General features: G+C 38.2%; 1 protein-coding gene across 2 annotated transcripts in view; it reads left to right on the plus strand.

Annotated features, from left to right (window-relative positions):
- The first annotated feature begins 893 nt into the window (after window positions 1–893).
- Window positions 894–12,144, plus strand: part of Ikzf2 (IKAROS family zinc finger 2) — a 143,747-nt gene continuing 132,496 nt past the window's right edge. Inside the window, exons 1-3 of one of the 2 annotated variants that reach the window (XM_076865689.2) lie at window positions 894–951; window positions 3,776–3,824; window positions 4,629–4,733. In XM_076865689.2, coding sequence (XP_076721804.1) covers window positions 3,791–3,824; window positions 4,629–4,733 — 139 coding nt within the window. In that variant the 5' untranslated portion in view covers window positions 894–951; window positions 3,776–3,790. Of the gene's footprint in view, window positions 952–2,247; window positions 2,271–3,775; window positions 3,825–4,628; window positions 4,734–12,144 lie in introns of those variants that run through there. The other variant, XM_076865688.2, reaches the window with a different exon arrangement.

Below are 12,144 nucleotides of genomic sequence, written 5' to 3' on the forward strand. Positions count from 1 at the left end.
GCAGACTGGACTGCGAAGCCCGGGCGAGCTGGTGGGTGGGTCCAGGCGCACACCCCGGCTCGGACCAGCACGCCGATCCCGGAGCTCCGCGTCCTGCGCCGCGACTGCCGTCCCGCTCCAGTCGCCCGGCCTCTCCACGAATCCCAGTTTGAAAGAAAACTTCACGCGGCCGAGATGAACCTCCCAGCACCGTTCCAATCCTTCCTTCCCGGCGGGACGAAAACGTGAGATTTATTAGGAACCTGGGGGTGTGCGTGTCTGTGTGTGTGTGGGGGGGCCGCCGCCGCACGGCCGGAGCGGGTTACCTGCCCTCCCCCGGACGGGGGCGGGGTCCGCCGCGGCGGCTGGCGGGCGGGGGGCGACGCGGCCGGGCGCGCGGGTGGGCGCGAAGGAGTGCGCGCGTCGCGGAGCCGCCGGGGCAGCACTTGTCCTGTAATCGATTGCCGAGCGCGCCGAGCGGCTGAGCGCGCCGACACGCGCACACGCGCCCGCCAGCCGGAGAGCACACACACGCGCGCACACACTCACACTCGCACCGGCGCTCGGGTCCCGCACACACGCACGCCCGCGCGCGCGCACGCACGCCCGCGCCCGGGGCCCAGCCGCCCGCCGCCCGCCGCCGCCGCCGCCGCCGCCGCCGCCGCCGCCAGCCCGCCCTCCGCCCGCGGGCGTCTGCGCGAGCCCGGCCGGCTGGGGAGATGTGCTCGGGCTCCGCCGGATCGGTTTCTCGGGGTTTGACCAGCTGTCCCGGGCTAACCCTGCTCCTCGCTGAAGATGGAGGAAGTAAAAACAGGATTACCCTTAGCTACAGATCCACTGCCTTAGTTTCCACCACCAACTGCAGTGCACAAACACACGTTAGGCACAGGAAAGAAAGAAAGAGAGAGGACACACTAACAGTAAACACAAACAAAAGGGTGATGGGATTATTTTACTGCATGCACTGCTGAGGTAAATCTCCGCTTGGCTTTTGCGTGGGGAAGAAGAGCTCTTGTTTTATTTGTCTTCTGATTCATAGATTATATATGAATTTGTGTATGATTTGCAAAGGGGGGAGTGTTTTCAAAGTTAAGTGTAATTATATAGCATCTCGTTTTGCACTGTGATCAAATGACTTGTTGCTGTTAACCAGTGATAATAATAATATAGGTGTTTTTCTCTGGGAGGGATGGATTGTGGTTATGATTAGGGTAATGATTTCTATTAAGGACGCTCAGGAAATCGGGTTGAAGATGATGTCCTCTGCCTTAATTTATCTTCCCCTCCTTGTAATCTGTTTCTGGGATGTTAATCGATTAATCAGTTCTCATCTCTATAGCTGTCACGGATTTGGACTTGTTTTGCTTTGTTTTAACTTGAATTCTAAGAAGAAAGATTGGATAGACTGGAATAAATTGCAGCTGTCCAGATAAGGTAATATCCAGATCCTGTTGGGACTGAAAAAAACAAACAAAACAAAACAAAACAAAACAAAAAACTGGTATGACACATGTAAAAAGGCAGCAGTTAAATCACTTTGACAGGTTCTGGTATGGGCGAAAGAGATGGAATTAAGATTTATTTTCTCTCTCTCTCTCTCTATCTCTCTTTCTCTCTCTGTCTCTCTCTTTGCCAAAGGCCAAAAACAGTCCTGTGAAGTTGGCCTGGGTTCCTTGCTGGGTTATGCCTGACTGTCCCTCCCCTCTTACCCCCCCTCCCCTTTTTTTCTTTCAGTTTTCTTGTCTTAGCTTTTGGTCGATTCTTAAGGAACCGGTGGATCAAGTTTTTTCTCTTCTTGTTAATCGCATTGCTGTAGCACTGACTGACCTCTCTCTCTCTCCCTCTCCCTCTCTCTCTCTCTTTTTTTCCTCTTTCCTGAAAGTACGTGGTGCCATTCCTGAGTGACTTTTCCTACTAGACCATCCCAAAGGGACGAGGGGGAGGGGTGGAAGAAGAAGGAGGAGGAGGAGGAGGAGAAGGGGGGTGTTCCTTCTCTCTCATTTCTTGGTTTTGTTTATCTGCCGATCTGTTTGCTGGATTTGGGCTTGGAATGACCCACCTGTAAAGTGCTTTTCCTTCCTCCTCGCCTTGAACTCTGCAGGGGGCTTGGCTTGGAGGGGGCCAGAGAGGGAAAGAGAGAAGGGGGAAACACAAAAAACTTCTTTCTTTCTCTCCGTTTATCTTCAGCCCGACATTGTCACCTCCTCTTTGAGGGGTTAGAAGAAGCTGAGATCTCCCGACAGAGCTGGAAATGGTGATGAATCTTTTTTAATCAAAGGACAATTTCTTTTGTATGTACATTTCGTTTCTCTTTCTCCTTTTTCTTTATTTTCTTCTCTGAGGGTTAGTAACCATTTCATTGATGGGGCAGACTTCTTTCACTTCTCCCTGACGTTTCTTTCTTTTTAATATGTGTATGTTAAATGTGTACGTTTTTAAAGAGATAAACTCATTTGTTAAATATCCGAAGAAACTGCTCCCCTTTTGAACTTCCCGGATCCCTTTCTTTAAAGCCTTATGTAATCATAATTTGAAAGAATTTGATAACAGGACAGCAGGTTGAAATTAAGTGCTATGTAGTTTCAGAGTTGGGAATTTGATCTGATTATTCCATAAAGAAAGAAAGAAAAGTTTTTTTTTGGTGGGGGGGCGGGTAGGGAGGGTGATGGTGAAGCAGGGGAGGGGAGGGAGAAGGGAAGTGGTTTTGGAGACAAGAAGTGAAGCTGCCTGTTTTCCAGTAAGTAATGGAGAAATTCCAGGAGCCAGGGCTAAATATACTTGGCGATCAATACAGAAATGGCTCATTGTGAATAATTTAGCTGCTGGTGCAGTGAGAGTTTTGAAACTAACGGCAAAAAGGACCAGGGCCAAAAGAAAAAAAAAATAAGTAAAAATCTCTTCAGGACTTGTCAATTCTTAAACTTTTTCCTTCAAAGAATACAGTTAGATTATTGATCTTTTCATTATGTGAATCAAAGCTAGGGGGTGTCATCTCATATAATTTACTTTTGTTTCTGTGAGTTAAGTTCTGTCTTGTGTCATTGGTGCATGAAAATAATTCCCCAAACTGGAAAAAAGTGATTCCTTTTTACATAGCCAAAAGTTTCTGAAATTCTTGAAATCAGAATGTATTAAGTAGACTTGGCATTTGTATCCAACCATGGTCTGGCAGGAAATTAAGGTTACATTGAACAGGTGCTTACACAGAACTTGGGGTAGGCTAAAATGTCAATACAAGTCAGAGAGTTGGCCAAGTGCTTCAGAAGTCTTCAAGACACAGTTGGGCACGAAGTTTTTTGTTTTGTTTTGTTTTCTTATGGTTGTTTGTCCTCCCCCTCCCAATTAGAACATGATGAACCAACTTGCAACAATTGTGAATAGAGCTATCTGTATACTGGGGAAGTCCTCAAACTGCAGTGTGATTGTGGGAAGTAGTGAATGGCAAAGAACTTAAGTCCCAGTTGTAGCTGGCAAATTTGAGGTGTATTTCCCTCGTTTTTTTTTTTTTTTTTTTGTTAAAACAAATAAATTTTTATTAAAAAGAGCCACTCTTTTCTTGCTACAGCCCATCTCACAGCACACTTATCTTTCCTGTCCTATCTCCAGTAGGAATCAGATCATTTGCAGAAGGAGTTCAGTGACTTGCAAATGAGCACATACAGTACACTGTAGTATGTTTCTTGGGCACAGGTTGCAGCAGCAACATGGTCTAACTGCTTGGAGCTTCAAATAAGAATTTAATGGCAGATAGCGAAAGGAATCATTGTGTTTAAGGGTATAATTTCTTGTTTTACAGCATTGCACTTTGACTATGGAAACAGAGGCTATTGATGGCTATATAACGTGTAAGTATTCATTTTTCACTAATTTGTTATTGATGATAAAGTTACCTTTGTATATTACTTGGGATATAATTAAGAATTCTGTTCTCTTATTTTTTTTTTTCACAATTTTTCTTTAAATGAGTTTGAGAAATAGCACAGAAGCGAGATATATCAGAAATATAGAAGTATACCTACTACTTACTAAATTAAGGATAGTATTTAAATCAGTCACAGCTTAGCATATCAACACTTTTCTACTTGATTTTTTCCCCCATTTACTTTTAAGTTTAAAATAGGTTAGGTATTTACGTATGTACTTGTATGCTGTGTACTAAATATTTACTACTCTGTAGCCTAATTTTTCTGGACACATAATGTGAAAGAAATCAGCTTCTTTTAAGTTGACATTTTTTTTTTTAGCAAACTCTTTTTTCAGACATTTAACTTTGTAACAGGCAGCATTTTGGAAAATGCTTATAATAAATTCTTTATGTTTAATAATTAAATTAGATGTTAAAACTTATCTTTTTTCAAGAAAAGATACTTTAGAAGTCAACTACTTCATTTCCCCTTATTTGATGTGTAAGAGCATTGTGATAATAAAGTTTCGTTAATTTTTTTATTGTGGGCTGATTGTGGCTTTTCGTCATTTCATTCATTGACTATGTTTCTAAAAGATATTTCCTTATAGTTTCTTTTAAGGGAGAAATGTACTGCTTAAAAATTCAAGACTATGCATTTCACTGTGTATATGAAGCAAAGTTAGTAATTAGATTTTTTGTGACAATGAACAGAGACCAAAAGATTTTATTTTTGTGAAAACAGGTGACAATGAGCTTTCACCTGAAAGGGAGCACTCCAATATGGCAATTGACCTCACCTCAAGCACACCCAATGGACAGCATGCCTCACCAAGTCACATGACAAGCAGTAAGTCTTCATTTTATGATTTTTTTTTCTGTTTCTCAAGTGACAGATTTGAATTTGTTAGGTCTGTGGGGTCTGCTCACATTGTGGTGTTGCTACTGCTGTAGATTTTGCTAAAGAAAGAACAACATAGATTTATTCCTGTTCATTCTAGTATCATAAAACATGAGCCTGCTTACTAGTCTGAACTATCCCAAGGTGGCATTTGGGAGCTGGTGCTTACCTGTATCAGGTAAGAAATGTTAGAATCTGCTGATTAGTGTTTTGACTTGGTGAATTTCTATCTGGATTTGTTGTTGTTGTTGTTGGATTAAAAAAAAATATGGAAACATGTCACTTCCAAAAGACTTTTCCATTGGAAAAGGACTCTTGCAGCATATTTAAAAAATAGCATTATTTTATGTTATCATGGTACAAAGCTAAACCATTGTATTATTTCTTGCTTAAAAGAGAGGGTGGGAGAGAGAGAGAGAGAGAGAGAGAGAGAGAGAGAGAGAGAAAAAATGTTAAAGTTTCTCCTCCAAAGCATTGTAAGTGAAGTGTAATTGAAATTTATCAAACTCATTTATATTCATTTCTCTAACAAAGTTGAAAGCATTTGTTTCAGATTGTCCAGGAGAGAGTTGTGAAAATTTGGAAGGATGTTTTGAATTTGTAGGAATAGACAGTTTTGGCTGCTATTTTGATAAAGGGTCATTCATTGATGTAGTATACTATGTTTCAGTGTAGTAAAAAAGCAACTTACATGCAGTCAGTGACACAAGACAAAATACTTACAGTTATTAAGAATATGGTTTATCTTCTCTTAATGTTTTATCAGCAAATCAACTGCCAGTACTCTGTTATTCCTACTCAAAAGTAATTTGAAATCTTGTTTTCTTTATACTTTTGTATTATCTTCTTATATGGAAATGACAGGATTTATATGTAAATATAATTTAAATGGCAAGTTTTCTGTTGATGCTATGTGAAGGAAGGGCATTTCTTTTCTTTTGTGAAGACTAAACTGAAGAAAACCGAATCATCTATTTAATTTTAAGCATATACTTAATTCTAATTACCTGAGAGAAATTTTCCTTTCCACTTGCCTCTTACAGCCTTTTAAACTTAAGTTATTTTAAAGTTACCTGCTTTGTAACTAGTTAAGCTTATTGAATTATAAGCAAACGTATTTAGATTACTCTTGAATACATTTTGCAATTCATTAACTTTAAGCAATCATGGATTGAAATATTTGAATTTACTGTATTTAAAAGTTTTCTTCTTTAATAATGGAGGAGTTACTCAGAAAATTTCATCATTCTAGTAGTCCTTGAAATTCCTTTACTGTGTAGAAAGGAAGAACTAAGAAAGTTATTGAGTGCATATGTACTAAATTATATTGCTAATTTCTTATATTATATCTTGCAGCATTAATTTGTGTTTTCTGTGTTGATTTGATAAAGGTTATTCTCTGTAGCAATGTAGGCAATAAGAGTTTTTACATTTAATATTTAATTGTTGTTGTTGTTGTTGGATTACTAGTTTTTTGGTAGGATATGTTTTTATTTCACAGAAACTTTCTACATGATTTCCTAAAGAGTCAAGATAGGTTTGCATTATAGTTTCTTTTTATTAAGTATTTAACTATTGGATTTAGAAATATTGAATATATAGAGTAGAGAGTAACTATTAATCAGACTTGACTGTCTTACACTGGTCACCACCAGAATATCTGCAAGAAAATGTTGGTTAATTACTTAATTAGCCCCTTCATTTGTGAATTTGATTCAGCTTTTGCAAGTACTTGCTTCAAAAAGGCAGTTCACTCATCTTTTAAAATAAATAGTCCGGAGTATAGGCATGATTAATTTGAATAAGTAAGAAGTGTGCTTTTGACATTCAAGCTCTTCTCACCCAACAACAGTAAACTTATGTGTGGTAAAGAGTTTCTTGTGGTGTTGTGTGTTTTTTCTTTAACTTTCTAGCCTGGGGCAATTCCATGTTAGTACAGTTTTTGGCTGAACTGCACATGTTTTCAGGTTCTTTTCCAAAGAGTTGCAGGTTAAATATTTTGGCTTTCACTTCAGAGCTGTCTGTGCATCCTTTTTGTAGCCTCTATTTACAGTATCTAGGTTACCCACTTAGGTGTTAGATGGAGAAGATACCCATTTTTCCTCTCTTAGATCTAGGAGAATATCAACATTTTAGATTGCCAAAGTAAATAGGGGTAGAGAGGAACTCTTGACCATTAATTAGAACAGGGAGCGAGAATTGGTCACTCGGTTGCTTTTCTGTGACTTAGAATACTTTTTGGGTATGAGACCTGTCAAATCACTTGTATCTGAGATCACTAGTTTTCTGTATCCCTTTATACACACTGTTGATTTTGTTAAATGAAAATAGCTTATTAAATTAGGAAATTTTTTGAATCTTCAAATATACTTCTAAAGGACTGTTGCTTCCTAAAATAGTATAAGTAAATGCAGAAAACTTTATGATAGAATAAGAGAGTCTCTAGTAGCAAGGAAGAGAGGTCTGTGTGTAACCGGGGAAGGAGGAAAAAATATTTTTAAATATTTTAGAAAAAATAAAAGAAGTAAAACATTTGACTTTTATAAACCAACATTCTGGCCATAAAGTATTAATAAGATGTGATAGGTAACTTATTTGGCTTTAGGAAAGTGGTCAGTATCACTATAGGGTCCTAGTCATTTATTCAGGGCATTTGGTGACTATTCCAAGATGAAGGGTATCTGTACAACTTGCTGCCAGCTATTGTATAAAAAATAATGACAGCAGCTATCATTATTTGACAGTGCTAGAATAGAGTACTGGCGACTTGGGAGAGAACTAAAAATGTGATAATGCCTGACATTTTTTAGTTTTAAATTTCAGTGTATAAGATAACCTTGAAAAGAAGTAAGAGGTATTAGTGATCCTAACATTCTATAATGACTACTTCCTATGTTTTAGACTGAATTTTCATAGAGAACTTTACAGACTTTTTATTCTGGAATAAGGATCTCTTTGATAAGAGGATGGGCACTGTTGCCTGAGATCATTAGTGTACATACTGAGTCTGCTGACAATCTTCGATGTCAGGGATGACAGAATATGCCTTGATGGCTACTGGAAATACACAGTGTTAAGTGATTTTAAAAATAGAATCTGGAAGTTAAGAATCTGAGATAGACAACTCAGAACAATATAAAAATAATCCGTATTGTGTTTTGGTCCATCAGATGAAACTTTGTGATTCCTTCTGATTCTGGGTTAGCTTATTTCCAATTCTTGCATAGTTGCTTTGGTATCAGTTTTAAATTGTTCAATACTTACAGCTGACTATGTTGAAAAAAAATAAGGCTCAAAAATTATATTTTTTAATAATGCCAATATGTAAATGTTTTGCAGATAATTACTTAAATGATGTATGAAAATATATTGACAATTTGTTTCTCTTACTTTAAAACCTTTAGGTGGATCAACTATATAGTCACTACTATTTATCAGTCAGTATGATGGCCTGGTGGCACGTATGGAATTGGAAGAAGTAGTAATTCCAGTGTTACAAGGCTCTGACCATTAATCAGGTCAGGGAATCTAGTTTATTCTTTTCATAGTGCTTCACATTCATTTTTTTTCTTAGTTTCCATTTTTAGAACCTAGTGAAGCAGAAGTATATTATGATTTCTATTTTTCATATGTGGAAATTGAGGCTTGAAGAAATCAATTGACCTGTTAGGTTGCTTAGCAGAAAGATAAAATTCTCAGGGTTGGGACATAAAGTGGGATATAACTTTGTGGGTAGGTAGATAATTGGTATCTGTCTCTATCATCTTATCCTCTCAGGTTGTCTGCCATGTCCAATACTGAACCATGTTTTAGTGACAAAAAGAGTATTAAAGAAATAGAAGAGTGTTATTATGAGGGTGGAGCAACATCAGATAATCTTGTCAAGCCAGTGTTCTAATGTGCTTTTTAAAATATAGCTTATATTATGGGATTCACCAGCTTTCTGAGTTGTCTTCTATAGCTTAGTTTGGCAGTCACCCTTGTTTGGATTTTCATAGGGCACACCCAGATATGACACCAGCTGGGCTTGATGTAAAATCTAGCTCTGTTTGGAATTGTAGTGCTTTGGTTTGTGAATATGCCCAATGTAATTTACATTTAGTTCTTATTTGTTAAAACTTTTAACAAAAGCCAAAAAGAAATTTGATTTAATTTCTTTATACCTATCGGAGATAAATTTCTGACTGCATTTCTAAAGAAAAAAAGAAAACTAAAAGAAACATATATTTGTAGGTAATTAACAGAAAAAGTGTTGTTGTTGTTATTATTATTATTATTATTATTATTATTTTGCTTTGTGACTCATTCTACCTCGACCACTCCAAATTTTTAGACTGCTTAGAGTTGAAGATTAAGGTTTGTCTTTGAAAAACAAAAATGCTTACTGTAGAAGGGTTGTCCTTATTGCCTTTATCTTTGCTCAGATCTGTCTTTCTCTTTGGAAGTGCTTTTGTTAATATGTAACATGATGGATTATGTTCCATTGGGAGTCTTCCAGGAAGCCATAATGAATTAAGATCTCTGGGTTCCATGCTCATCTCTCCTAACTTTTGATACATTGATATATTCTGAATATTGATGTATTTTGATCTATGGTTTTCTGAAAGATCAATATAGCAGTGTCACAGTTCAAACCCAAGGTAGCATATGTTGCTTTTCTCTGCTTTTTTTCTTTTATATCTGTTTATATCTAATATATATATATATATATATATATATACACACACACACACACACACACACACACACACACATATACACACACACACATGTTATCATGTTAGTACATTTGTTAATTAATTGAGACACAGAACATCTGTGCTTTGCAATAAGTAAGGAGTATTAAGGAATTTATCCCCCATATTATAAATGCATTTACCACTGGATTGAGAGAGGTAGAAAGCCCTCGTTTATTGAGGTTACATGGCATGCTCAGCACTGTTCTAAATGCTTTCCATATTATTAGTCTTTGCAGCAATTCCCTGAGGTAGATAACCTATCTCATCTCTCCATATGATAACATAAAACTGAGGGGCAGAAGAAGCATGGGAGTTATATTGGCCTATGTTAGAATTCCTGCCTTGCCACTGACTTGCTGTGTGAACTTGGGCTTTTCTTTTTTTTTTTTTTTTTTTTGCCGCACAGGGAATTGAATTTAGGGGTACTTTCTCACTGAGCCAACACCCAGCCTTTTTTATTTTTTATTTTGAGACATGGTCTCACTGAGTTGCTTAGGGCCTTGCTAAATTGCTGAGGATAGCCTTTAATTTGTGATCCTCCTGCCACAGCCTCCCAAATTGTTGGGATTATAGGTATATGCCACTGTGCCTGGTGAACTTGGGCATTTTAAGTTATATCCCTGAGCTTCAGTTTCCTCAATTGTTACTATGGGGGTAAACAATACCTACTCCAATGGATTGCTGATAGATTTAAATGAAGCAATATATATAAAATGCTTAGCACGATTCCTGGCACTTAATAAGACCCAATAAATTTTCACTGCTGCTATTACTCAGAGCAGTCAAGTCACTGTTTTTTGTACCCATGACTCATAAGAAAAAGGGTTTGTTTTCAAACCCAGATCTGTTTGGAGTCTGGATCTTTTGCTCTTGCCTCTTAATTGCATGGATCCGTGGCACAGAGACAGGCATTTTTGGTTATTTAGAGTAAAAATTAAGGAAAAAATATTCTCTACTATTTAAAGTTCTATGAACATTTTTGTTAAGAAATAAATAGAGTTTATCTGTTTGTCAGAGATTATTTTAATTGATTTTCAGTGTTCTCAAATAAAGTTGTATGGTTTTGGTTATATGTAAAAACAGTCATTGCTTATCCCGGGGTGCCAAGGATACCAGTCATTAGGACTGGAAAAAGAAAAAGTATCCCCCACTTTTTTTTTTTTTTTTTGGTCCTGGGACTGAATCAAGTGTTACTCTACCACTGAGCTATATCCCCAGCCCTTTTTATTTTGAGACAGGGTCTCTCTGGGTTGCTTAGGACCTTGCTAAGCTGAGGCTGGCTTCGAACTTTTCGATCCTTCTACCTCAGTCTCCTAAATACTGGGATTACAGGTGTGTGTCATGGTGCTGGGCAGAAAATATCCTCTTCATAGAGTAATATGTTCATATAGTCTTTCACAGCGTGTTCCCCTAAAAAATTTAATATTATTTGATGCTCTTAAGTGTACCATAAATTCTCACTTGATTTAAATTGTGCTAGGCGTGGTGGCACATACCTATAATCCCAGCGGCTTGGGAGGCTGAGATAGGAGGATTGTGAGTTCAAAGCCACCCTCAACAACTATGAGGTGCTAATCCAACTCAGCGAGACCCTGTCTGTAAATAAAATACAAAATAAGGCTGGGGATGTGGCTCAGTGGTCGAGTACCCCTGAGTTCAATCCCCGGTACCAAAACCAAACCAAACCAAACCAAAACAAAAACTTGATGATACCTATTTAAGTTGTAATCAAGTTGTTGCTGTGTGTTTTGGGGGTAATGGTTTAGATGTATTAAATTTGAAGTAAGCTTAAAATATGATCATTAGTTATAGGCATTTGACACTTTGATGTACGGTTCTAGTTGACTGATTCAACAATTTTGTTGGCTGTCTTCTAAGGATGCCAGGCACTGTAAGGTACATATGTGCACCCTCCTTGTCCTTTAGGAGCTCATGCTCTGCGGGGACAAACAGACTTCTTCTAAACAGGGTGTTGTGTTATAGGAAGCTGAGTATCTTCATGATTATAGGGTGTGAGAGGTGGTACTAGTTTGGGAAGATTTCCTAGAGGGAGAGGCTGCATGAGCTAAGATTTATTTATTATAAAGGTTTTAGGAGAGGAGTGGAAGGTATCTTCAGTAAATGATGTACCCACAATGAGAGCTGAGAAATAGCATGCAATATTCTGGGAAATGTAGATAGGTTGGTATTTCTAGAGTAAAATTGGCCTCTAGGAAGTTTGAAGCCAGAGGTTACTCTGAAGAGTTAATCAGGATAGGATGATGGAATATTTTAGGATGATGGTTTTCATTTTCAGGAGAGCCAAGGCTGTTAATAAAGCAGACCTAGGGATTGTTTTTTTTTTTTTTTTTTGGTGGTGGTGGGGGGTGATATGTTTGTGTTTTTTTGAGGTGGAGTCTTACTGTGTTGCCCTGGCTGGTCTCAAACTCCTGGGTTCAGCTGGTCCTCCCACCTTAGCCTCTTGAGAAGCTAGAACCATAGTCACAAGCCCTGCTTGTGATTCCAACTTTTTCATTGATGTGGATCACATTGAATGTAATGTGGGGAAAAAGCTTGTGGATGGGGACCAATCTATAGGGACGGGCATCTTTAATAAATTGTTGCATTGATTGAGAAAGCAT

This window comes from Callospermophilus lateralis, chromosome 9, assembly GCF_048772815.1.
Source record: "Callospermophilus lateralis isolate mCalLat2 chromosome 9, mCalLat2.hap1, whole genome shotgun sequence".
Classification (NCBI taxonomy): Eukaryota; Metazoa; Chordata; class Mammalia; order Rodentia; family Sciuridae; genus Callospermophilus; species Callospermophilus lateralis.